General features: G+C 42.9%; 1 protein-coding gene across 2 annotated transcripts; it reads left to right on the forward strand.

Annotated features, from left to right (window-relative positions):
- Positions 1-3,726: 3,726 nt before the first annotated feature.
- Positions 3,727-23,871, forward strand: KMT5C (lysine methyltransferase 5C). 2 transcript variants are annotated; one of them, XM_075839934.1, is made up of 9 exons: positions 3,727-3,834; positions 11,415-11,558; positions 12,799-12,958; positions 13,139-13,248; positions 13,827-13,990; positions 15,355-15,374; positions 17,793-17,929; positions 19,925-20,088; positions 21,569-23,871. In XM_075839934.1, the coding sequence occupies exons 2-9, from the start codon at positions 11,449-11,451 to the stop codon at positions 23,155-23,157; spliced, it is 2,454 nt and encodes an 817-aa protein (XP_075696049.1). In that variant the 5' UTR covers positions 3,727-3,834; positions 11,415-11,448; the 3' UTR covers positions 23,158-23,871. The 2 variants fall into 2 exon arrangements, with proteins under 2 accessions (XP_075696049.1, XP_075696048.1); XM_075839933.1 differs by lacking the exon at positions 3,727-3,834 and adding an exon at positions 4,303-4,374.
- The last annotated feature ends 1,304 nt before the right edge of the window (positions 23,872-25,175 follow it).

The raw sequence follows: 25,175 nt of genomic DNA on the forward strand, positions 1-25,175 counted from the left end.
TTTACTGACATCTCCTTCCCCCTCGCCATGTTTGCTTTCTCTACCAATCAACGAGGTGTAATTTTTTTTCCACCATTTTTTTAATGTAACTCAAACATAAAACTATTTCTACATTTTACAAGCGATATAGTTATATAAGGGAGTTAACATAAAAATAAATTAAATTAAAAGAAAATAAATTAAAGAGGCCACACACAGCCCCCTGTAGATTGCACCACACACAGCCCCCTGTAGATAGCGCCACACTCAGCCCCCTGTAGATAGCACCACACAGCCCCCTGTAGGTAGCGCCACACACAGCCCCCTGTAGATAGCGCCACATACAGCCCCCTGTAGATAGCACCACACAGCCACCTGTAGATAGCGCCACACAGCCCACAGTAGATAGCTTCACACACAGCCCCCTCTTGAATATAACGCCACACAGCCCCCTGTAGATAGGTCCACACACAGCCCCCTTGTAGTTAACGCCACACAGCCCCCCTTGTAGATATCGTCACACACATCGCCCCCTTGTAACAAGCACCACACCCCCCCCTTGTAGATATCGTCACACACAGCCCCCCTTGTAAATAGCACCACACACAGCCCCTCTTTTAGATAGTGCCACACAGTCCCTCTCTTGTAGGTAGCGCCACACAGCCCTATTGTTAATAGCGCCACACCCCCCCTTGTAGATAGTGCCACACACAGCCCCTCTCTTGTAGATAGCGCCACACACATCCCCATTGTAGATAGAGCCACACACAGCTCCATGTTGTAGATAGCGCCACACAGAGCCCCCCCTTGTAGATAGTGCCGCACAGCCTCCCTTGTGTATAGTGCGACACAGCCCCCCTTGTAAACAGCACCACACAGCCCCCTTTGTAAACAGCACCACACAGCCCCCTTGTAGATAGCTGCACATCCCCCTTGTAAATAGCGCCACACTTCCCCCTTGAGTTGGACCCCCACAATCTTATATTGATGGCCTGATAACACCTTTAAAGAGTCTCTGTCACCAGATTATAAGTGGCCTATCTCCTACATAATGTGATCGGCGCTGGAATGTAGATAACAACAGTGGTTTTTATTTTGAAAAACGATCATTTTTGAGCAAGTTATGAACAATTTTAGATTTATGCTAATTTGTTTCTTAATAGACAAGTGGGCGTGTTTTTACTTTTTCCCAACTGGCCGTTGTACAGAGGAGTGTATGACGCTGACCAATCAGTGACTAATCAGTGTCCTACACTTCTCATTGTTCCAGCCCATTGTTAGGGTATGTTCACACGCAGTGACTAAAAACAGCTGAAAATACGGAGCTGTTTTCAGGCGAAAACAGCTCCTGATCTTCAGACGTTTTTGTAGGAACTTGCGATTTTCGCGTCGTGTTTTACGGCCATTTTTGGAGCTGTTTTTCAATGGAGTCAATGAAAAACGCCTCCAAAAATGTCCCAATAAGTGTCCTGCACTTCTTTTGACGAGCCGTCATTTTACGCGATGTATTTTGACAGCGACGCGTAAAATTACACCTCGTGGGAACAGAACACCGTAAAACCCATTGAAAGCAATGGGCAGATGTTTGTAGGCGTAATGGAGCCGTTTTTTCAGCCGTAAAATGGGCGAAAATCATGCGCGTCGCACGGACCTATGTTAGTGAATGGGGCCGTTCAGACAGTCCGTGATTTTCAAGCAGCATATGTCCGCTGCGTAAAACTCACGACATGTCCTATACTTGGCCGTTTTTCGTGCATCATGCACCCATTGAAGTCAATGGGTGAATGATAATCGCGCACGGCACACGGAAGCTCTTCCGTGTGTTGCGCGTGATTCGCGCAACAGTAGATAAAGCAATGAAGGAAAAAATAAAAGCACTTCCTTCATTTCTTTTTCTAAACTTCAAAACCGCATGTCACAAGCATGGCATATGCGTGAAAATCATGCAGCCACCACTGATGACACATGGAAGTGCAACGCGCACAAAACGCTGCGTTTTTTTTGCACGCGCAAAACGCACACGCTCTTGTGAATCCGGCCTTACAGTGTGATTGTTCAGTGAAAGAAGCTGGGCTGGAACAATGAGAAGTGTATGACGCTGATTGGTCACTGATTGGTCAGCGTCATACACTCCTCTGTACAACACCCACTTGGTAAAAAGTAAAAACACGCCCAGTTGTCTATTAAGAAACAAATTAGCATAAATCTAAAATTGCTCATAACTTGCTCAAAAATGATCGTTTTTCAAAATAAAAACCACTGCTGTTATCTACATTACAGCGCCAATCAGATTATGTAGGAGACGGGGCACTTATAATCTGGTGACAGAGCCTCTTTAACTATTTTATTTTTCCGACGACGTAGAAGTACGAGGGCTTGCTTTTTGAGTTTTGATTTTATTGCTTACACTTTGCGGTACAAATTCTGGGGATCAAAACAATTACAACGATACTAAATGTAGATCGTTTTTTAAAATGTTTTATTATAAAACAACTTGTTAAAAAAATATGTTTTGTCTCGCTATAACTTTTTTACTTTGATAAAGCGGGGTGAGATCGTATTTTTTGCAGGGCAAGCTGTTTTTATCGGTACCATTTTGGGTACATACGACTTTTCGATCACTTTTTTATTCCATTTATTTTGGAAGGTTTTCCTATCTTGATCATCAGTTGTAATACATGAGCCCACGCCATACTTCTCCCCTCGTACAATAACGTCATAGTGCAAGAAGTTAAAAACGCTAGGATCGCTGTATTTTCACTCTAAAATATTTGGTGCAATGTCTAATCGGTTGTGCCAAATTTATCAAATGTCAAATTTGCTGTATTTTGAGCGATTTTACCAGGATATCTATTCATGGAACTTTTGATGTCTCTCGCAGAGCATTACGACCAATGTCAGCAAAAAAATGTAAAACGCGTCATCATAAAGCATTTCTCTTCCTTACGCCTCATGCACACAGCCGTGCCCCGTAATCACCAGCCGCATTTTCGTGCCGTGCTCCCATACAAAGTACGTAAAAAACAAAAAGTAGGACATGCTCCATAATTCCCGGCACGGACACCCTTCCGTAGCGATATGGAAAGGTGTCCCCCGCCAACAGAACCGGGCGGGTCTGTAATTGCAATCCGTAATTACGGAGATTTTTCACGGTCGTGTGAATGGGTCTTTAGACAATACGGTCCACAATTACGGACCAGACCTGATTGGATTACGCGGACACCTTTCCGTATTGCTAAAGTAGGGTGTACTTTGGGAGCACGGCACGAAAATGCGGCCTACCATCGCAGGCCGCGATTACGGGCACGGCCGTGTGCACGAGGCCTTACACATGACTGGTGTCAATTTCCATCAATATTTTACGCAAAAAACTGTTGCTCATATTTATTAACAAGATACTATTTCCTGGGCATGCAAAATGTCTATGTACATTTTTAAGGATAATTTCCAGAATTTCTAAATATTATCACCAACAACTGCCGTAAAAACTCCGAAGAGTGCGGGAGCAAAAAGAGAAAAGAAGGACCGGCAGCTCCTAACAAAGCCGCCCCTGGAGCACGCTGCACGAGCAGTACGGCCAGAAAACGTCACGCAGTGGGAGGAGAAAGTCGACTCAAACAATGACTGACATAGATTCTGACCAATAAAAACGTCAAGATTGCTTGACTGACGCTTGCTACAGCCTATTAGGAAAAAGAGGTCACACGCTAAGTCCCAATGAAGAGCGCGACTTATCTAACGTAGGCGGGTCATATCACTACTAAGAAAAAAAAGAAGAGGCGGAGGCTATAGAGAAGGGCGGAAGCGGGAGAGTGAGTTACGGGTGGAAGACCCTAAAACGGACACACAGGCTCGGTAAGGCTGCTTAATTGGGAGGGAGGACGATCTGTTTGCTCCCGGGCCGCGGAGTGGGCTATAGACATCGCTGGGTCAGGTCGGGATAAAAGCCCGCCTTGCAAAGGATTCTGGGAGCGGAAACATGAGCTGCCGGGCACGGCCGTGAAGGGGGTTTCCTGCTTTCAGGGATCTAGCAGTGCGCGGGAAGTGGCTGATAACGGGCCGCGCTGAGTAGAGTCTGTTCACACACAGGACTGGAGCACTTTGGCTTGGCTCGCTGGGACTTGTAGTTCCCCACCAGCAATCGCATGTCCCACTGATGCCGCAGAAGACGAAATAAAGATGTCTATTTACTGTGCTGTTCAATGCGCTCTATTGTTCCCTGTCAGTACAAGGCTGGCGGTAGAGTTCTGTGGGATTAGTTCCAGGACACTGCACACCTCCCTCCCTCCCCCATGATCACTACTTAGTCTCACATTTCTCCAGGTCTGAGAACCTTCGGCTTCTTTCTCGTGAGCGTGTCCGATGTGCGTGCGCAAAAAGCGGAGCGTGTTTCACGTGAGTGCGTTTCGTGTGGCCTCCGTTTTTCACGTCCATGATTCTCTGCCAACACTTCCTTGAGCCCTTCGCCTATGTTCACCTCGCGATTTTTGCCTTTGTAGGATGTTTACATGGAGAAAAGCTCCCGACATACATTAACGATACATTGTGACGGATACTAAATAGTGGCGACCGTCACCCAATGGCTATAACTTTCCTTTTAATGGCTACATTATAAAGGATCATGAGCGGTAATGACTTACACGTAAAAATGGATAAGTCTGTGTGTGACGGACACCACTATTGGGCATCTGTATAACCCAACAGTCACCCGTGGTCTATAATATCTGCTTATCGGCATGAAAAACCCACGACGTATGCGTATGCCGTGCACTGTCACCTGCCGGCTTCCATGTTCAATAAAACAAATACGTTTTAATGTATTTTTTTTTAGTGGACTCTGCGGGATACAATTGCGCAGTCTACTATCCTATTCCTTCCCTTTTCTTTTGCAGTATAGTAATGTATATCAGCCTAAAGGACACACTCGGCCTCCGAATGACAATGGAGCCTCATGGACGCGTTTGTACGCTGGGACATGTTAACACATCACAGTCAATCCGCGCGGTTTTCGAGTACAGCGCACGGCTGTTTCCATCGGCTTCATAGACGTTAAATGCAGCGGCAAGACGCATGCGTGACCACCATTTCAAATGTTTGTTTTTTTACCATATTCAATATTTTTTACCTATCCACAGGAGAGGTGATAAATATCTGATCGGTGGGGGTCTGACTACTGGGACCCCCACCGATCCTGAGAATGGACTTGCCTGGCTGTCCCTGTGCGTCCAGTAATAATGATCAGCCACCGCGCCATTCATTCCTATGGGGCTGCTGGTGGTCAATATTGATATGTAAAACCCCTTTAGGCTAAATGCACTCAATTAACACGACCGTAAATTCAGCCGGCCCCATTCAGTTCTATCGGCCGCGGAAAACATTTCCGTATCGCTACAGATGAGTGTCTGTGCCTGGAATTATGGTGCATGTCCGTTTTTTTTTTTCCGTGTTGTACAGGGCGTACTCCGATAATTTGTATGGGTGTACGGCCCGAAATTGCGCATGGCCGTGTGCATGGGGCCTAATACGGTACCATCAAAGTAAATGCGATTTCAAGTAATTTCATCTCGTGATGCAGAATTTTTCTGCATGTAAATAGATGCGTTGCGCATTTTAAAATCCGCAGCATGTCAATTTATCTTGCTTGCAAATTGTACCTGACAAGTTTATAAATGAAAATAAACGCATCAGAATTTAAAAACGCATCAAAAAATGAGCTATTAGGCAACACGCATGCGTTGCGTATTTTGTCGCAGAGAATACGCACAAAAAATACAGGAAATTTGCAGGTAAAAATCGCACAAAATCGTGTGTTTTGGTGTGTTTTTCGACGCGTTTTCATGCTGCGGATTTTGGTGCGATTTTTATTTTTTCAACACACTAGGCAGATACAATTCGAAAGCAGAAACGCAAGATAAATTGACATGTTGCGGATTTTAAAATACTCCGTCCCGAAAAATACTGCAACGTGTGCATGAGATTTCCTGGAATCTCATTGACTATGCTGGTACTGTATTAGGGGGGATTCACACGAGCGTGTATTCGGTCCGTGCGGGCCGCGTGGTTTTCACGCGCCACGCACAGACCAATACAAGTCTATGGGGCAGTACAGACAGTCCGTGCTTTTTGCGCAGCGTTTGTCAGCTGCGCAAAAAGCGCAACGGGTTCAATATCTCCGCGTATTTCGCGCATCACGCACCCATTGAAGTCAATGGGTGCGTGAAAACCACTGAACCGACTGAAACAGCGCACCAGCTGTCAAAAGGATGAATGTAACCAGAAAAGCACCACGTGCTTTTCTGTTTCCAAACATCCAAATGGAGTGTCTTTGAGATGAGCGAACCCAGACAATCGAACCGAACTTCACCGGGTTCGGCCGAACTCTGAAAAAAAAATTCTGGTACGCGACGTCAGGAGATAGTCACTGTCCAGGGTGCTGAAAGAGTTAAACTGTTTCAGCACCCTGGACAGTGACTGCCGATCCCAATATACATGAACCTGTAAAAAAAAAACAAAGTTCTGACTTACCGATAACTCCCGGCTTCTTCTTCCAGTCTGACCTCCCGGGATGACAATTCAGTCCAAGTGACAGCTCCAGCCAATCACAGGCCAAGCACAGGCTGCAGCGGTCACATGGACTGCCGCGTCATCCAGGGAGGTGGGGCCCGATGTCAGGAGAGGCGCGTCACCATGGACTCCTCACCAAGGCAACGGCCGGGAGAGAAGTTCTCGGTAAGTACGAACTTTTTCTTTTTTTTTAACAGGTTTCTCGATCTTGTGTTCGGCATTCACTGTCGAGGGTGCTGAAAGAGTTACTGCCGATCAGTTAGCTCTTTCAGCACCTTGGACAGTGACGGGCGTCGACTAGCCTCATCAGACACGCGCATCAGACACGGATGACACACGCAGCTGTCAAATGGTTTTTGCGCGCGCAAAAATGCAACGTTCGTCTGAATCTGCCCTTACGCTGCGGATTTGCCACACGCAAATACGCATGGCAAAACCGCTTGTAATACGCATCGTATGCATTGAGCTTAAGGTGTGGATTTTACCTGCGGAATTGCCTGTGTTTACCTGTGTGCGTGTAGCCCTAAAATCCTCACACGTTAGTGTAGTGAGGAGGTAGAGGGGGCTCAAGACCCCTATTGTAGTGATCTGTGGGGCTCCCAGCGATCAGACATTTATCCTCTATCCATAAATATCCATTAAGGCTTGGTTCACACTGTTCTTTCAGCATGCATTTTATTTGGTTGATTGCGAGATGTGGGAGTTCATCCACCAAAACAAAAAAAATGCAATAAAAGCGCACAGTGTGAACCCTTCCTAAAGGTAGTCTGTTGGGTCGCTCTTGCCTTCTTTGGCGTTCATAATCGCGCGCTGACTGTGCATGTCCAGGTAAGGACATGGCTGGACGTTTTTTTCCCTACTGTGGTGAAATGTTGCAGGGCACTTACAGGATGTCGCACGCGGTGAGAAGTGATTGTGACCGGTGTTCTGGTGAATCACTGATGGAGACGTGAGTTGTCACAGGAAATGCCACCATATATTTATAAACTTGGTGCTCACTTTTTTTTATACGGCCGCTTTTCAAAACGGCCGCATGAAAATGTCCCCGAATAAGAAGTGCACGTCACTTCTTGGGCCGTTTTTGGAGCCGTTTTTCATAGACTCTATTGAAAAAAGCTCCAGAAAACGGCCGTGAAAAGCGCGAGTGGCTTAAAAAACGTATGAAAATCAGGAGTGGTTTTCCTTTGAAAACAGCTCTGTATTTTCAGAAGTTTTTCACTTAGCGTGTGAACATACCCTGAGGGTATGTTCACGCCAACGTCCATTACGTCTGGAATTCCAGAGCTGTTTTCAGGCGAAAACAGCTCCTGAATTTCAGACGTAATTGCTCATACCCGCGTTTTTCACGGCATCAATTACGGACGTAATTGAAGCTGTTTTTCAATGGAGTCAATGAAAAACTGCTCCAATTACGTCTCAAGAAGTGACATGCACTTCTTTGATGCGGGCGTCTTTTTACGCGCCGTCTTTTGACAGCGGCGCGTAAAAAAAACAAAAAACCCGTCTGCACAAAACATCGTAAGACCCATTGATTTCAATGGGCAGATGTTTGGAGCTGTATTTTCAGACGTAATTCGAGGCGTAAAACGCCCCAATTACGTCCGTAAATAGGGTGTGTGAACATACCCTAACTGTTAAAAATGTTGTTTTGTGTCCCAATAATCTGAGAGCAATTTATTTTTTCCGTCGATGGAGCAGTGTTTGGTTTTTTTGCGGGACGAGTTGTAGTTTTTATCGGTACCATCTTGGGGTACATAGAGCTTTTTTTTTTTATCTCTATTTAGTTCATTTTTGGGGGGGGGGAGCAAGTAACAAAAAAATAAAAATTCTGGCATTGTGATTTTATCTTTTATTGACTACATTTACCCATGCGGCTTAAATGACAAGATATTTCAGTTTCTCTAGCGCACTTACCATGCAGTCACTAGATCGCTCATGTAATGCACTGCAATACTTGTGTTTTGAGGGCAGGAATCGTGTAGCGCTGTTCTTGCCGTCAACTATGGAGCAGCAATGGAACTCAAAATCTGGTCAATTGCGCCCTGTTTGCATCAGACGTACAACGAATCCTGTTATGGATGGAAAGCCACGAAGCCAAGATAAAACTCGCCTTCACATATCCGAGCCCTCTGTTTCAGCTGGAATGAACTAGTCTGCTTTTCAGTGTTTTGTTGTTGTTTTTAATTGTAGACCCTGCGGAGGAAAGAAGGATAAATTCCTTAGGGAATGGCTTTCTTTCCCTCTCCTGGGAGTCAGTCCTGTTAGTTTACAATCTTCTCACTCTGCACCTGGTCTGACCTGACTTACATGTGCAAAATTCTGTCTAGACATTGACAAACAGTGGGGGAGATTTATTAAGCAAAATGCGCCAGAAAGTTTATTGTATTTTAGAAAACTTTTGCACCTTCCTAGACCGGTTTGAAGAGTCTGGAAAAAGGGGCGTGGCTAACGGGAAAGGTAGAATGTGCTGGATTTTTTTTTTTTAAACCGCGTTCGTCCTATATACCAGCCAGTAGATGGCGCAAGATTCGCCAAATTTGTGTTACAGCGTGCGCCACAGTGATAAAATTGACGCTGTTTCCGCTTGTCTGGTCTAGTTTTATAATGCTTGTCTTGTAAGGGTATGTTCACAGGCCCTATTTATGGATGTAATTCAGGCGTTTTACGCCTCGAATTACGCCTGATAAAACTGTTCCCTAACATCTGCCCATTAAATTCAATGGATTTTACGATGTTCTGTGCAGGCGAGGTGTATTTTTACGCATCGCTGTAAAAAGACGCCCGCGAAAAAGAAGTGCATGTCACTTCTTGGGACGTAATTGGAGCCGTTTTTCATTGACTCCATTGAAAAACAGCTCCAATTACGTCCGTAATGGACGCCGCGAAAAACGTGTGCACTTGTCAAAACGTCTGAAATTCAGGAGCTGTTATCGCCGTATATCCGTAACATCCATACGTCGTCGGGTAATGTCCTTGCCTCATTGGACATGTATGGGCACCATTGTACGATTAGAACTGTCAATATCCTCTGGAAAGTGTATGTAGTATGCGTATCGGGTTAACAAATATGCATTGTGCCAATGATTGTCCGAACATCGCCCTACAAATCTCTGCGTATGGCCCCCTTTAGGGTATGTTCACACGACAGCGTCCGTAACGGCTGAAATTACGGGGATGTTTTCAGGAGAAAACATCCCCGTAATTTCAGCCGTAACGGCATGTGCAGGCGCTTGGACGCCGCGTCCATTACGGACGTAATTGGCGCTGCTTTTCATTGGAGTCAATGAATAACGGCTCCAATTACACCCCAAGAAGTGACAGGTCACTTCTTTGACACGGGCGTCCATTTACGCGCCGTCATTTGACAGCGGTGCATACATATACGCCTCGTGTGAACAGACAAATGTCAGCCCATTGCTTTCAATGGGCAGATGTTTGTCAACACTATCGAGGCACATTTTTCGGACGTAATTCGGGGCAAAAACGCCCGAATTACGTCCGTAATTAGTGTGTGTGTGAACATACCCTTATTCTTAGTTTTTACTCAGTTACTACCACCCATTATTTTACTAGAACATCCTTGTATATAGCTCTGTGAGAGCTGTAGAATTGTATTCCTTCAGAGTAAGGCTATGTTCACACGCTTCCTAAAAACCATCTGAAAATACGGAGCGGTTTCCGAGGGAAACATTAAACATTGTCTTTTGTCTGACCGTATGGATGTAACGTTCCTGGTGCATATACCGGGTGTCGTGTAGGATTTCCTCCAGGAATTTAACTCCGTAGCAGATTCTGTTTATTTAACCCATCAGAGCTATTTGAATGATTTGTGTCTAATGAGATGCAGCGGGTCCCAGACTTAATGAAAGCCCCAGAGTTTAAAAGGACAGGTAGTCACAAAAACATCAGGGTAGATCTATTGATTCTGTCCTAAATTGAGACCGGATAAGACTAGACAGGCAGAAACTGCATTACATTTATCATTGGGGCGCCCGCTGTATAATAAGTTTTGAGCAGCTCTATAGACCATTTGGTTGCCTCTTGCTTATGCCACCTCTAGGCTGGTACTTCACACCAGTAATTTGGTGTAAAAAACAAATGGCGCACGCTAGTAAAAAGTTAGTTGCATTTTATGACTCCCCTTAGGCTACAGGCAAACGTTGTGTATTTTGCGGCGAAAAATATGCGGTTTTTGGTGCGTTTTACCATAGAACTAGTCAGATACAATTCGCAAGTGGAAACGCAAGATAAATTAACATGGTGCAGATATTAAAATACGCACCGCAAGTCAACTTTCGTGTAGAAAAAAAATCGCAGCATGTACCTGAGATTTCCTGAAATCCCATCTACTTCTCTGATACTTTATTACGCTGCGGATTTGCCGCATGCAAACTCACGTGGGAAATCCACACACATGTGAAATTTGGCCTTAGACATTTCAAAACCAATCGAGGAAGATGTAAAATGTGTCTGAAACACGTAATTTTGCACACTTTTTTTGGGGGGACAATTTGTCAGAATTAATGCACCTTTTTGCTTAGTAAATCTCTTTAAAAAAAAAATAAAGTTTTATTTTTCCCTGCAATTTTCACTAAAACCGTAGCAATATGTAATAGCATTGTAAACCCCTCTGTAAAGAATCAGAACCGTGTAGCGCATGAAGCGTAAACGCGGGTATACCATCTGCAGTCACGCAGGGCCGTTTCTCATGGAAGATAATATTTATTGGGATTTAATTTCTAACTTTACAAGTGCTTTCCTACTTGTACATTTCAGAATATGTTTTGGGAGTGAGAGTTGGATGTTATTGATAATGATATGAAGGTCATCTCATGCCGTGCCTGTAACGTTGTTCTCTCTTTGTTTACCAGATATTTACAGCATGATCCAAAGCTCCATAATACCATGGGTTCTAACAGATTGACGGCAAGAGAGCTCTGTGAAAATGACGACTTGGCGACCAGCTTGGTGCTCGACCCATACCTAGGATTCCGAACACACAAAATGAACGTCAGGTGCGTTGTCGGCTCGGGTCTCCAACTTGCTTTTGCACCCGACCTGTGCCGTTCTAGTTCTTACTATTATGTCTTGGCTTTTTTTTTGGGGTGAATCTTTAATTATTACATCGTTTTGGGAGGTTGAAAAAAAGCTGTAAATCCATCAAATTCAACATTTTATACCTTGAACCCATTAGAAAATGTTGCCATAAATTCCTTGCCAGCACCAGTGACGCTGTACTAGGACATGACATTTACATTACTTAATTTATATCTATTACTGCAGTTGCTTTGCCTTATAAGCTGGAAATATTTGGGTCATTGAGGAGAACAGGAGGGTCTCTCTCTATTGACACGATTTTGTAGGTGTTCACAATCCTAGTGTTCGTGTAAGCTAAACTGTTTGCAAAATATCTGGAGCGCTTTTGGATCTGAAGACTCGTAATTCCTTCGGATGTCGCAGAATTGTATCATTTATTTTTCTCAAACCTGCCAGTACAATAGACTGATAAAGGGTTTACGTCTTCTAAGCGTTTTTTGGAAAAGTCACTACTGAGAATGGAGGTAAATCCAGAACATTAGAAGCTGCATAGATCTTGTATCTCTGCTAATGTGGCAGGAATACACGCTTTGCTTTAAAGGGGTTCTCTGGGCATTTTATATTGATGGCCTATCCTTTAAGATAGGTAATCAATATCAGATCGGTTGGGATTTAACTCCTGGGACCCCCACCGGTCACCTGATAGGGCCAAGGTGCCCAACGTGGTTATCCCATCAATTAGCTGTTCAATCTGATATTGTTGACCTATCTTAGGATAGTTCATCAATATAAAATGCCAGGAGAACCCTTTTAAACTCATTACCCTTAGTCCTCATTCATGTGGCACAGTAAAGTATGCTGGTAAATGTTCACATTTGGTAAAGGGGTCCTCTCCGATATTGATAGCACTAGCCATCAATGTCTGATCAGCAGGAGTCTGAACACTTGACCTTAGAACTAAGGTGCTGTATTGTTAGGTAAAGCATAGCGGACACTTCTACTTTTTCCCAGGAATAGCTTTATGCAACAGACAAGCCTCTCATTGCTTAGTGCCTCACCTGGAGCAGAAAAAAAACCTAAGGGGCTGCAACCCATTTCGTCCTTTTATTGGATTATAATGATCTTGCAGTCTAAATTACAGAGGTGGAACGTGGGAAAACTGGAATGTTATTAAAAATGACCGTGTGCAGTTTGTTTAACGGTATCTATGTTTTGCAGTCCTTTGCCATCTATAAGGAGACAACATCACTTGCGGGAGGCGCTGCATACATTCCGAAAGAAGAGAGAATTGGAGGCCGCGTTCCATTCACTTGTAACTGGGGCTAATCATTACCTCAAAAACCGCACCCCGCAGCAGGAAACCCTGCTGAAAACACATGTAAGTGTCGTATTCATGGACTGTCAGAGAGGACCTACTATTCATATCCTTTATAGTGTTAGAGGGCTTTACAAACCTGGATCTTTATATGGCTGTACACGTTTAGTGATTTAAAGAATGTAAATGGGTTTTTATCTGCATGGTAAATTTGTACTTCTCATTCTTTTGGGTTGCTTCTAGATATTCCGATATCTGAGAATGTTACTACCAGAAAGTGGCTTCATGATCCTTTCTTGCAATCGGTACTCCTTGGAAATGAATGGAGCCAAAGTTGTTGCTACAAAGCCTTGGTATGTATACTGGGAATTGATTGTTTCACAGTTAGGCCCCATGCACACAAACTTATTTTTGCGGCCGCATTTCACCCGCAAATCTGCAGGTGACTTGCGGCCCCATTCATTTCAATGGGCCCATACACACGACCGTGGTTTGCACGGGCGTGCATGGCCCGGGAGCTTGGACCGCATAAAGAACGGACATGTCTTATTACGGTCGTGTTTTGCGGTCCAGGCTCATAGAAATTAATGTGCACGGCCTTTGGGTGACATTCCACGACCATCCAACCTGAAAATCATGGCCGTGCACATGCCTACGGTCATGTGCATGAGGCCTTAATCTGTCATTTCAAGTGAGACATAAAAAAAAGATATGAAAATCTGTTTATGGCCAGCTTCAGCCCTCTTACTAGACAGCTGATTGTTCATCTATGGCAACTGAATGACCAGACACAATTAATGTCCTATGGACCTATAAAGCCATGCGCCAACATAAAAGTAAGCAAAAAAAGCTGTTTTTGTTTTTGTTTTTCCATATGTAATAAAATAATTTTTAAAAAGTACTTCTGAGATATATTATTTTTTCTTTCCAGGGCAAAGAATGAAAAAATTGCCTTGCTTGTAGGCTGCATAGCGGAGCTTACTAAAGCTGATGAGAGCCTCCTACGCTTTGGTGAAAACGACTTTAGTGTCATGTACTCTACCAGAAAGAAATGCGCACAGCTTTGGCTTGGTCCTGCAGCGTTCATCAATCATGGTATGTGATCTTATTTACTTCTTTTCTGGAGAACATGCAATAATTGGCTACTGTATCATTTATGAAGTCACTAGCCGCTGTATGTTTAAACAAGCCATTTACTCTTGCTGTACACTTGGGTATGTCCCCTTTTCTATTTTAATAAATAAAGACTATAATGTGGTGTTGGCCAAATAGATTTCAAGTATGCCACTGGTAGACATCAGTGCGGGTCTCGACCAGTGCTATTAGCTGGTGTGGGTCTCTAACACTTTGGCTAATATACCTATAGCGCAGTACAGAGGGGTGGAGCAACACATGGCTTCATATAGACTATCACTACTATGGGGGAACTGAAGCTACTTACCAAAGGGGCATGCAAAAAAGTTGCATCAGTGTCATCCATGTAACACATCCATCTAACTCGGCCTTGACAAATAGTAGAGCCTTTACTTCAAAAGGTTATAACTCTCCGGCTGTTGTGTGTTAAACACTTTCTCAATATGTGAATTTCAACCAGAACTTTGTTTGCTACAAGGCACAGATTTCTTGTTCCCCCTCAAACTTTTAGTAAGGTCTCCGCAGTCCTTGGCCACTACATGGGGATCTGATTCCTATACTATTGTGGCTCCTAGTTGGGTCTATTGGTAGCATCATCTCGTGGTCTGAATTGCATGTGTGGAATTTGAGGACCTGCTGTAAATGCCTGATAGGGAAGGATCCCAAAGGCTGGACCAATCTATTGGTAGAATGAGGGTTTGGTGACCCACATTCGCCAGTTCCTGGCCACTGCACTCTCCATACATTTTGTCTATTGTATGGAGTGTGTGGCACCCAGGGATCGACGAATGGGATGGCACTTGCACCTGAGTAAATGCCATATATGCTTAATATGAGAATATGCCTTAAAAATGTTTCCAATAAAAACGTTTGTTTTAAGAGAATTATCCATTTTGGTCTGTTATCTGTAAAAGCTCTGTTTATTTGGGTAATTCACGGACTGTTTCTTATGTTGGGCCCCATGCACACAACCGTAATTTTCATCTGTAATGAAGGATGAAATTGTGGACCTATTAATTTCTATAGTCCACGGACACCCTTCCGCATACTTATGGATGTGTCCGGGCTGTAGAAATGATCCGCAAAATATATGTGCTATTGTCTGTAATTGTGGCACGGACTCGCCCATAGAAGTGTACTGGCGCTACTGCAATTGCGGACGGCTACGGTTGTGTAACCAGAGCCGTCGGATCCTTATTTGCGGACCGTAAAATCCCTTACAGTTGTGTGCAGGAGGCCTTGTATGAAAACTTTCTTATGTAATATGTTGATTGCTCCCACCCCATCTTTTATTTATTTTTTTCGCTCTTTTCCATGTCCATCAGACTGCCGACCTAACTGCAAGGTATGTTTGCTTGTATTTGTTTTGCACAGTTTTGATGTATAGTATTTTTCAGTAAGACTACCAAAGTAAAACGTATACATTTTTTTGTAATGCGTATCTGTAACGTGCCCTAATAAAGCAGAACTAGTGAGTACAATTGCAGCAAATGAAATGTGGATTGGGGTGGCCAGATAAGATGCCACTAGACGTGACATGTGCTACTAGGCTTCCTGCCAATCATTAGCGCTGAGGGGAAGAAGTTTTCAACGTTTCTGTACCCCCCCCCCCCCCCTCGAACTCAATCAGTTTCAACCCACATTATTGCTACTTTTGTTGGGTAAGATAAAGGACTTGAAAATGTGTCTTCTTACCCAGACAACCCCTGTTAAGTCCGTGGGTGCAGCTTTATTGGCACATTTTACATATAACCCCTGATTTTAAAAGGGACCATTCATATTGTGTCAGCCGCCAGTATAATGCTTTGTACACTGATGGTTTAAGAAAAATTGGGCGTACAAAGTGTCCAACATGTGAAATCTTTGTGCTTGTGATCTTCAGAAATGAAAAACTTCCTAAAAATAAAAACTCCAAAACCTGTCTAGACCAGATAAAACCTCAAGTTTATTACTTTGAGGGAAATTTGTAACGTACCGTTTCGTGCGTACGCTGTTTTTTATTTTTGTTTTTTTTTCCTTTCTGCTGTGGAGCTTGTCTGTAGCATCAGCATTACGTTAGACTACGACTCCCGACATTTTAGCTCGGCAGAGCAAGACTGCGTATGTGGAAAACACAAGCATGGTGGAACCACACGAACTCCTAGATTTTTTTTTTTTTTAGAATAGCTAGCTTCCTGTACAGGACGTCTCTGATGACTGACGTACCGTCTATTTGGGGAGGGAAATTCCTGAAACAATGTGAACAATGTATGGCACGTTATCGCAGCAAAAAACAAACAAACCAGACTCTGAGCAGTGACGTGATATGCCATCTGAGGTCCGCATAGAGCTAGGCTTTAAAATACAAGTAAAATTGTAAGGGTTTGGTACAGGAGTTGAAATTAGTCTGGATTACCTCTTTGAACATTGTTGGTGGGGTCTGAACTTTGGTGCTCTAACCTCCCATATTTGTGTCAGCAATCTAAAAAAGAAAACTACAGAAACAACATGGTCCATCTGCATGAAAAATACTGGTATTGTAGGTTTGCATTTAGTGCTATGTTTTTATATGGTCATGTGAATGAGCCCCCTGGTTGTGTTCATGACTGTTTTTATGTATAATTTTTTGCATAACTTACCAACATTATTATTCACTAAACTTTTTTCTGCCCTCTGCTTCATGAATAGATTTTAGTTTTTTGTTAAGCATTGTCCAGGATTATAAAAACATGGCAGCTTTCTTCCAAAACTGTGCTACACCCGTCCATGGGTTGTGTCTGGTTCTACAGGGTGGGCCATTTATACGGATACACCTAAATAAAATGGGAATGGTTGGTGATATTAACTTCCTGTTTGTGGCACATTAGTATACGGGAGGGGGGAAACTTTTCAAGCTGGGTGTTGACCATGGAGGCCATTTTGAAGTCGGCCATTTTGTATCCAACTTTCGTTTTTTCAATGGGAGGAAACTACGGATACTGTAAGCCTGTGCTAGCATTTCTTCTGCGGTGTTGCTATCAGTGTGTGAAGAGTGGGAGAAGAGGGTTGCATTGACAATCCAACACAATGGGCAGCACTTTGTACACATTTTATAAGTGGTCAGAAACTTGTAAATAACTCATGAAAGAATAAAGTAACGTTAAAACCAAGCACACCATTGTTTTTCTTGTGAAATTCTCGATAAGTTTGATGTGTCACATGACCCTCTTCCCATTGAAAAAACTAAAGTTGGATACAAAATGGCCGACTTTAAAATGGCCGCCATGGTCAACACCGAGCTTGAAAAGTTTCCCCCTCCCATATACTAATGGGCCACAAGCAGGAAGTTAATATCACCAACCATTCCCATTTTATTTAGGTGTATCCATATAAATGGCCCTGTACATCTCCGCTCCATTAACCCCTCAGGGGCTAAGGAGCAAGCAATGTTTTTGTGCGGTATAAATATGTCAACTTTATTTTGTGGGTTATGATTTTCGGCTATACCAAATATCGCAGCTTTTGACGCAAAAGATTGGTATAAAGTACGTCCGCCAAGAGGAAACGTTAGAAAGATAAATTTGTGCTATTGTGAGAAATTTGTTGCAGCTTCTGCCTTTCTAACTTTTGGACTGTAAATCTGCCCCAACCTTTATTAGAATGTACAGAACTTCTCATTCTACATTTTTTTATTTACCAAAGTTTGGAAACCCCTTTTTAATTAGACGTATATAATTTTTTTATTGAAAAGTAAGTAAAAGAGCGCATTTTATAATAACTTCTCTCTAATCTGTTCTCTATTTAGTTTATTCCAGCTGATGGAAACGCTGCTTGTGTAAAAGTTCTCAGGGACATCAAACCAGAAGAAGAAATCACGTGCTTCTATGGAGACAGTTTTTTTGGGGAGAAAAATGAGATGTGTGAGTGCTGCACTTGCGAGAGGTGAGGTGTTTTTTTTTTTTTTTTTGCTTGTTGGAAAGGAACAATGGTGGTTTGGTTTACTTTACATAATTTCTGTCTCTATGGTCAGTCGATAGCTTAGATCGTATATGTTCAGCAGCAGTAGCAGCATAAGAGAAGCCCCAACACAGGGCGGTGCACACAGCCAAATGATTCCAGGTCCAAATGAACTTACATATCCATAATAAGACACTCAGAGATCTAATGACATCGTATCCTGTGAGTTAATTTAATATACATAAGTGTCTAAAACCTCCTTAACAATAAGACTAACAAGTCCGTTAGTATCTTAATAGTACCAATATAATACATGTAACCCATAATAAAACAGATCACCAAAAATACAGTTTTAGGAGATCAAGACAACACCTACCGGTCACTCCGTGTCTGTCAAAAGCATAAGTCCAGAGGAGAGTGGTTATTAAGGGAAAGTGTCCGCAGTCACTCCGCCCTCCACAGGAAGCAAGCACTCTACTATACGTAGCTGGGTATATATAATTACGATAGCGCTCGTGTTGTACGTATCATGCTTGGTATTCTACTACGCATGCTCTGATGCTATAGCAACCTCACGCTAGAACATAGTCAGCTGATCGCCATATTTGTACATGTCATATGTGTATATGGTCCGTTACACCTTGCATAGACCCCTTGGCCATGAAAAGTTACAATAAGAGCCGCATCTCATCATTTTATATTCGGACAAAGATTTGCACCACATGACCAATGGTGATTTTATAATTGATCAGTCATCCCGTCCAACTAGATCTCATATGTTATGGGGCCAGATGTCACGGATCTGTCACTTAAAGAGGCTCTGTCACCAGATTTTGCAACCCCTATCTGCTATTGCAGCAGATCGGCGCTGCAATGTAGATTACAGTAACGTTTTTATTTTTAAAAAACGAGCATTTTTGGCCAAGTTATGACCATTTTCGTATTTATGCAAATGAGGCTTGCAAAAGTACAACTGGGCGTGTATTATGTGCGTACATCGGGGCGTGTTTACTACTTTTACTAGCTGGGCGTTGTGTATAGAAGTATCATCCACTTCTCTTCACAACGCCCAGCTTCTGGCAGTGCAGACACAGCCGTGTTCTCCAGAGATCACGCTGTGACGTCACTCACTTCCTGCCCCAGGTCCTGCATCGTGTCAGACGAGCAAGGACACATCGACACCAGAGGCTACAGATGATTCTGCAGCAGCATCGGCGTTTGCAGGTAAGTCGATGTAGCTACTTACCTGCTGATGCTGCTGCAGAATCAACTGTAGCCTCTGGTGCCGACACGATGCAGGACCTGTGAGTGACGTCACAGTGCTGCACTGCCAGAAGCTGGGCGTTCTGAAGAGAAGTGGATGATACTTCTCATCAGAAAGCCCAGCTAGTAAAAGTAGTAAACACGCCCCGATGTACGCACATAATACACGCCCAGTTGTACTTTTACTTTTAAACACGCCCAGTTGTACTTTTGCAAGCCTCATTTGCATAAATACGAAAATGGTCATAACTTGGCCAAAAATGCTCATTTTTTTTAAATAAAAACGTTACTGTAATCTACATTGCAGCGCCGATCTGCTGCAATAGCAGATAGGGGCTGCAAAATCTGGTGACAGAGCCTCTTTAACACTACGACCCAAACATCCAATCACATACACCCCCATTAGTAAGGCAAACCCCACTTTTAAATTAGACCAACCCAGTTGATAGCCTAGTTAAGGTATGTTCATATGCAGCAGATTTGTTGCAAAAATGTCTTCAACTGAAAATCCCTTCTATTCATGTGAATGCGGTGGTTTCTGCAGCATGTGCTTGGGTTTTCACAAACCCCATTCAGGTTTATGGTATAGAAATGTCTGCAACTAACCTGCTTATTGTGAACATACGCTTATGAGTCCGTGCAGTTATTACTTGTGGGTAGTATCTAATTGTAAACTCCTATATACAAAGAGCAATAATAGGAAATCTTTTTCTCTAGAAAAGGGGAAGGAGCTTTCAGGCTGCAAAAAGAAGAGACTTCTGAATCTACCTCATTAGAGAAATACCAGCTCCGAGAGACCGATGGTCGTCTGCAAAGGCTGATGCGTCACAGTGACAAACAAAACCAGAATGGCGCTACCAGGAAGAAAAAGCGCATCTCAAGTAAGAAGGGTTTTTTGTTGTCTCTACCGAAGCCGTTGTTTACCTGTTATTACAATAAGCATGCTGTTGCAGCGTTCTTAACCTGACTATCATCATGAGTTTTGTCTTTTTAACCCTTTTCTGCCCTGTTTGGTCCTGGGAGCTGGTCCTATAAGCGGTAGTCCCAGAATCTAAAATTATCACCGGTCCACAGGAGAGGGGATTCTTGTCTGATTGCTGGGGGCCCCACTGCTAGGATCCCACCGAGCATGAGAACAGGGTCCCTCGAACCAGATTATAAATGCTCTATCTCCTACATAATCTGATCGTCGCTGTAATGTAGATAACAGTGGTTTTTATTTTGAAAAAGAATCCTTTTTGTGCGATGTTTAGATTTATGCTAATTAGTTTCTTAATCGACAACTGGGCGTGTTTTTTACTTTTTACCAACTGGGCGTTGTACAGAGGAGTGTATGACGCTGACCAATCCACGTCATGCACTTCTCTTTGTTCCAGCCCATTGTTACGGCGTGATTGTGCAGTGAAAGAAGCTGGGCTGGAACAATGAGAAGTGTATGATGCTGATTGGTCACTGATTGGTCAGCGTCATACACTTCTCTGTACAACACCCAGTTGGTAAAAAGTTAAACGCCCAGTTGTCTGTTAAGAAACTAATTAGCATAAATCTAAAATTGCTCAAAAATGATTGTATTTCAAAATAAAAACCACTGCTGTCACCTACATTCCAGCGCCGATCAGATTATGTAGGAGACGGGGCACTTATAATCTGGTGACAGAGCCTCTTTAAATGAATGGACCACTGATTCAATAGGTGTTCTGTAATGCTTTGTTTCTCTGGTACTGGAAGTGGGTCAGTCATAAGACCGCATGCTGACGCAGCTAGGAAACAATTGCATAGTTTTTAAAGGATAGTTACTGGAGCTGGTTCTTGAAAGATGTAGTGTATAGAGACGATCAATGGTGTTTCCCGACGGACCATTAAAAAAAATCTTGTGTGTTTAAGAAATTTATGGAGCGAAACTGCATTACCATACCATCTAAACCTTTGTGTAACATTACAGCATGGGGTTATTTTACCAGGAAGAATGTGGCTAATGTAAGCTCGTATGGGTAATGATCTGTTTCATTTGTCTGTACGACGCAATCTTCTATAATTCTTAGGCTTTGTTCACTTCACTTTAAAGCCCTAGGTTAAGCGCGTATGCCAGGAAAAGCTTTCGGCGTATATGCCAAAATTATCTATATGGCTACATTCACCTGACGGAGTCCAAAAGAGTGTTTTGGCCTCTGCCGGGCTGGTTTACGTGATGTGAATAGAACCTTATCTATACCTGGACTGCAGAATAGTCCATAAAATACAAGATGACTATCAGTTCATGGGTGACTACATTGTTGACCTGTAGTGTCTTCTGTTGCCAGCTTTGTATTACTATGTGTGGAATTATTCATGGTGTTTCTAATATGTGCATTTTCTTCAAAGGTTCCAGGACTTCCAACAGCCTCAAAAAGAGCCCTGAAAATGGCAAAAATAGCACTTTTTCCTCAAGTCTCAGGTATCCCTCATCTCCATATTCCTGCTCTAGTCTTTGTAATAAGTTAAAACCTCTGAAAACCATGAAGCAACAAATGTTAGTGAAGTCTGCGTTGCCCCGAGGGTCCGTTCAAAAGGATGTGCGTATTGTCCTGCACAACTTCAGAAAGTGTCGTGGAGGTTACTTTGATTCAAGGACACAAAGTGATAGCCAGTGTTGTAAACTTGGAAAGGAAGTCGTGGTAAGACTTCGAAGGCAAAATATCAGTCCTGGCGAGCGGAGATTATGTGCGGGCTCTGACACGTTTCAGCTCCCAAAACACCGTTCATCTCCGTCATCTCCGCAAACTAAAACGATTTCTTTGGTTAAAGGTGCTATAGATAGTTCTTTGACTCATGCGTCGTGTAATGAAGATAATTCAGAAGAGGAACTTTTAGTGGAATGTCGTGAAAGCATCTCAACCTGCAGTGATCCACAATCTGGCATACAGATCACTAATGCTATTGAATCCCAACTGGAACCAGACATGGAAAATGAAAAAACTGTGTCCGGAAGCTTTACATCAAGTCCCAGACTAGATTCAGATTGGCAGAACCTTGATGTTGATCTTTCTATGGGTCATCCACAGCCTAATGCTCCAGAGTCCCTTGTAGACTCTAATAGCTCACATTCAGAAATATTGTTCGAAATTCAGGAGACACAGGACTCGTCACCAACTGCTTCCGTACCTGAATACACAAGTGTCAGTAATGATCAAGGCTCCGTCATAATGCAATCTGAACCTTTTTCACCCAAAAAGCTTGGACTAACTCGTTATATCACTGTAAATCTGAGCAGATCTAAAGTTACACTACCTGACCACACATGCATGCCAAGCTCAAGCCAGTCTTTTGCAAGGAAGACCCACCAATCCAAGAGTAAATATAGTCCACGAACTGGACACGTACACAATCACCTAGAAACTAAGAAGCCCGCATTGGTTTCTACTGCACATAGATCTCCTATTGAGCAAGCCAGTAAAAATGGAACATCAAAACCTCTAACTAGGTCATATGTAAGTAAGGTGTTCTCTTTTAGATCCGGACCAGTGCAGGTCAAGAATAAGAAGGGGCTGGTTCAAAAAGAAAGTCCCATCGAAGCCAAGAAGGGACATTTGGCCTTTAACGGACATATGAAAGCTACAAATGAAGCTGCAAGTGCTAGACCTCAAAAACGTGTTTCTGCTCCACACAGGCTGTGCTCTGTTGAAATGCAGTTAGATCCGAAGTTATCGCTAAAGCCATATGTAGAACTGGGTTTAAACAATAATCTCAAAAGGAGGCATTCTGTTACAGGAGCACACGAGTGCCTGGTGCCAGTAAGAGAGGGGACTGTGAATAACTTGTTCACCTCACAGGAACCCGAATTAACTGGTGATGACAAGAAGAAAAAGGTGTCTTTCAATCCCTTCACACCCTCCAAAAGACTCCGTCTTGTCGTCACCAATGGATCTATCGATCTGGACATTGCGTCCACATCAAGTGATGAATCCAACTGAGTGTACTCCCATCTCCTACATCATTCCCCCCCCTTATTTTAATAATTCCAAAGCATTGCTTAGAAAAGGGTGAAGTAGAAAGTTTGTGGGTACATTGGGCTCCCTTTATTTTTACTAGTAGCCAATCTTCTCCGAAGGATGATTTACACACCAGTTTGCCTTAGTCTCAAAAGCAGGTCGAAATAAAAAAAATCCCATAAGATGACGTTTTACTCCAATTCTAAAAGTGACTTTTTTGCTTTTCATTATACAATCTTTCTCCTTCCAGATTCTTCTAATTTGTCATGTATTATGCACTCCCTTCAGTTAAGGTATTTTTTTATTTTACCCTGCATTATTAATATTTATGGTGCTATGTCATTTTTGAAAAAAAGTATTTTTCTTTCAGAATCTGAAAGCTATAGTTCTGTTTTTTTTTTGTTTATTTGCCACTTAAAGGTTTTTTTTGTATGTCATTGCTTAAACATTTCTGTATTGTATAAGGCATCTTTTGTTGTACAAAATGATCAGAATACACAGAAACCTGGTGCGTCACTTTGCTGTTTATTATCGTTCGGTGCATCCAAAAGGGGGGGGGGGAGGAGGAGTTTTACCATAAAGTGTATTTTATGCCCTGCCACCAGTCATGCATTCTTAGACTTACTTAGAATTCCTACACCAGTCTTTTTAAGCTTCTACTACACCAGTCTTTATTTTAAATAATAAAGGTTTTCCTAAGCTCTAACAGAATGCTATATGTGCTTTCACTGTGTGATATACGAGTGGTTGAAATGTCAGGCCAGACAAATATTTTTTAATCTACTTCTCCACGCCGCCGATCACTGGGGTCCTCTACTTCCTGTTGTTGTTATTGTGTAATGACATGGCATCCAGCGCAGCATCAGGTGACAGCGATATTGACTTCACTATGGACGACATGTCGCTGCAGCGGCCAGCCTCCATCGCATGACCGACAAAAAGCAGTTGGTAAACCCTATTTGAAGGGGTACTGTATATTATTTCCTTTTATGAAGGTGTATATAGTAGTCAATAAGGAGGTTTAAGAAAAATCTAATAATTACGTGGGGAAAGTTGTCCATAGTTTCCAGTCAGGCTCCTGCTTCACTCCTAAAGTGCCACTATGATCTGATTGAATTACTATTACCCTTGAACACACACACACACACATATATATATATATATACATATATATATATATATATATATGCGTGTGTATATAATTTTTTTGACTAATATATTTTCTTTTAAACGAAATCCAGCCCAATAGGTACATCCTATCCACAACGGTCTCTATGAATGTACTGGGACAGCCTGCAATATTGAAGCTTACTTCTAAATAATTTGTCCTTTTTCCACACTACTCACTCACCATTGTAATATACAACATAATGAAATGAACGCCCCAGGTAGCATATAGAGCATGACACACAAAAACCTAACCAGGTGAAAGGGTCACTGTCCTTTTTATTACACTTTAGAACTTTTATATATGTTTTTTGTGTTTTGAATGATGAGGCCACTAACAATTGCTATAATAAAAGGGCAAAAATGCTCTGATATGCAGTTTCCTTCTGTGGAAAACTGTTTGCTGACACGCTTCCCTCGCCTGGTGTCCAGCACTGTTGTGTGCGTGGCGGCGCTGAACACGGAGAGGGAGCGGCACTTTATTATGCTCTTAGCGGCGCTGTGTTTCTTCTTCTGCTGAACACTTGGCAAGCACACAATGCAGCACTGCTCTCTCCTGGTGTTCAGCATAATGATCAGTGCCGCAAGGACAAAGTACAAAGTTCAGTAACCTTTCTGTAAATCAAAAAGTTGGCAGCTCTCTGTGCACTCCCCAAGCTGTTGTCCAGTACCTGCAGCCTTTCCTATGTGCACCCCTCTAAATCTGGTGCTTTAATAGATGCTCTGTCTCCTGTGCACCTCTCCAAATCTGGTGTTTAGTAGCCGTGGTCTCTCCTATGTGCACCCCCCCCCTCAAGGTGGTGTTTAGTAGTCGCGCTCTCCTGTGTTCAACG

This window comes from Rhinoderma darwinii, chromosome 10 (genome assembly GCF_050947455.1).
Source record: "Rhinoderma darwinii isolate aRhiDar2 chromosome 10, aRhiDar2.hap1, whole genome shotgun sequence".
Taxonomy (NCBI): Eukaryota; Metazoa; Chordata; class Amphibia; order Anura; family Rhinodermatidae; genus Rhinoderma; species Rhinoderma darwinii.

What these genes read in the sequence shown, in the direction of transcription:
- KMT5C (XM_075839934.1), top strand. Translation starts at nt 11,449, where the DNA reads ATGGGTTCTAACAGATTGACGGCAAGAGAGCTCTGTGAAAATGACGAC. An exon ending in ACTGCCGACCTAACTGCAAG is followed by an intron (nt 15,375 to 17,792) that starts GTATGTTTGCTT and finishes TTCTCTATTTAG; the next exon opens with TTTATTCCAGCTGATGGAAA. An exon ending in GAGTGCTGCACTTGCGAGAG is followed by an intron (nt 17,930 to 19,924) that starts GTGAGGTGTTTT and finishes CTTTTTCTCTAG; the next exon opens with AAAAGGGGAAGGAGCTTTCA.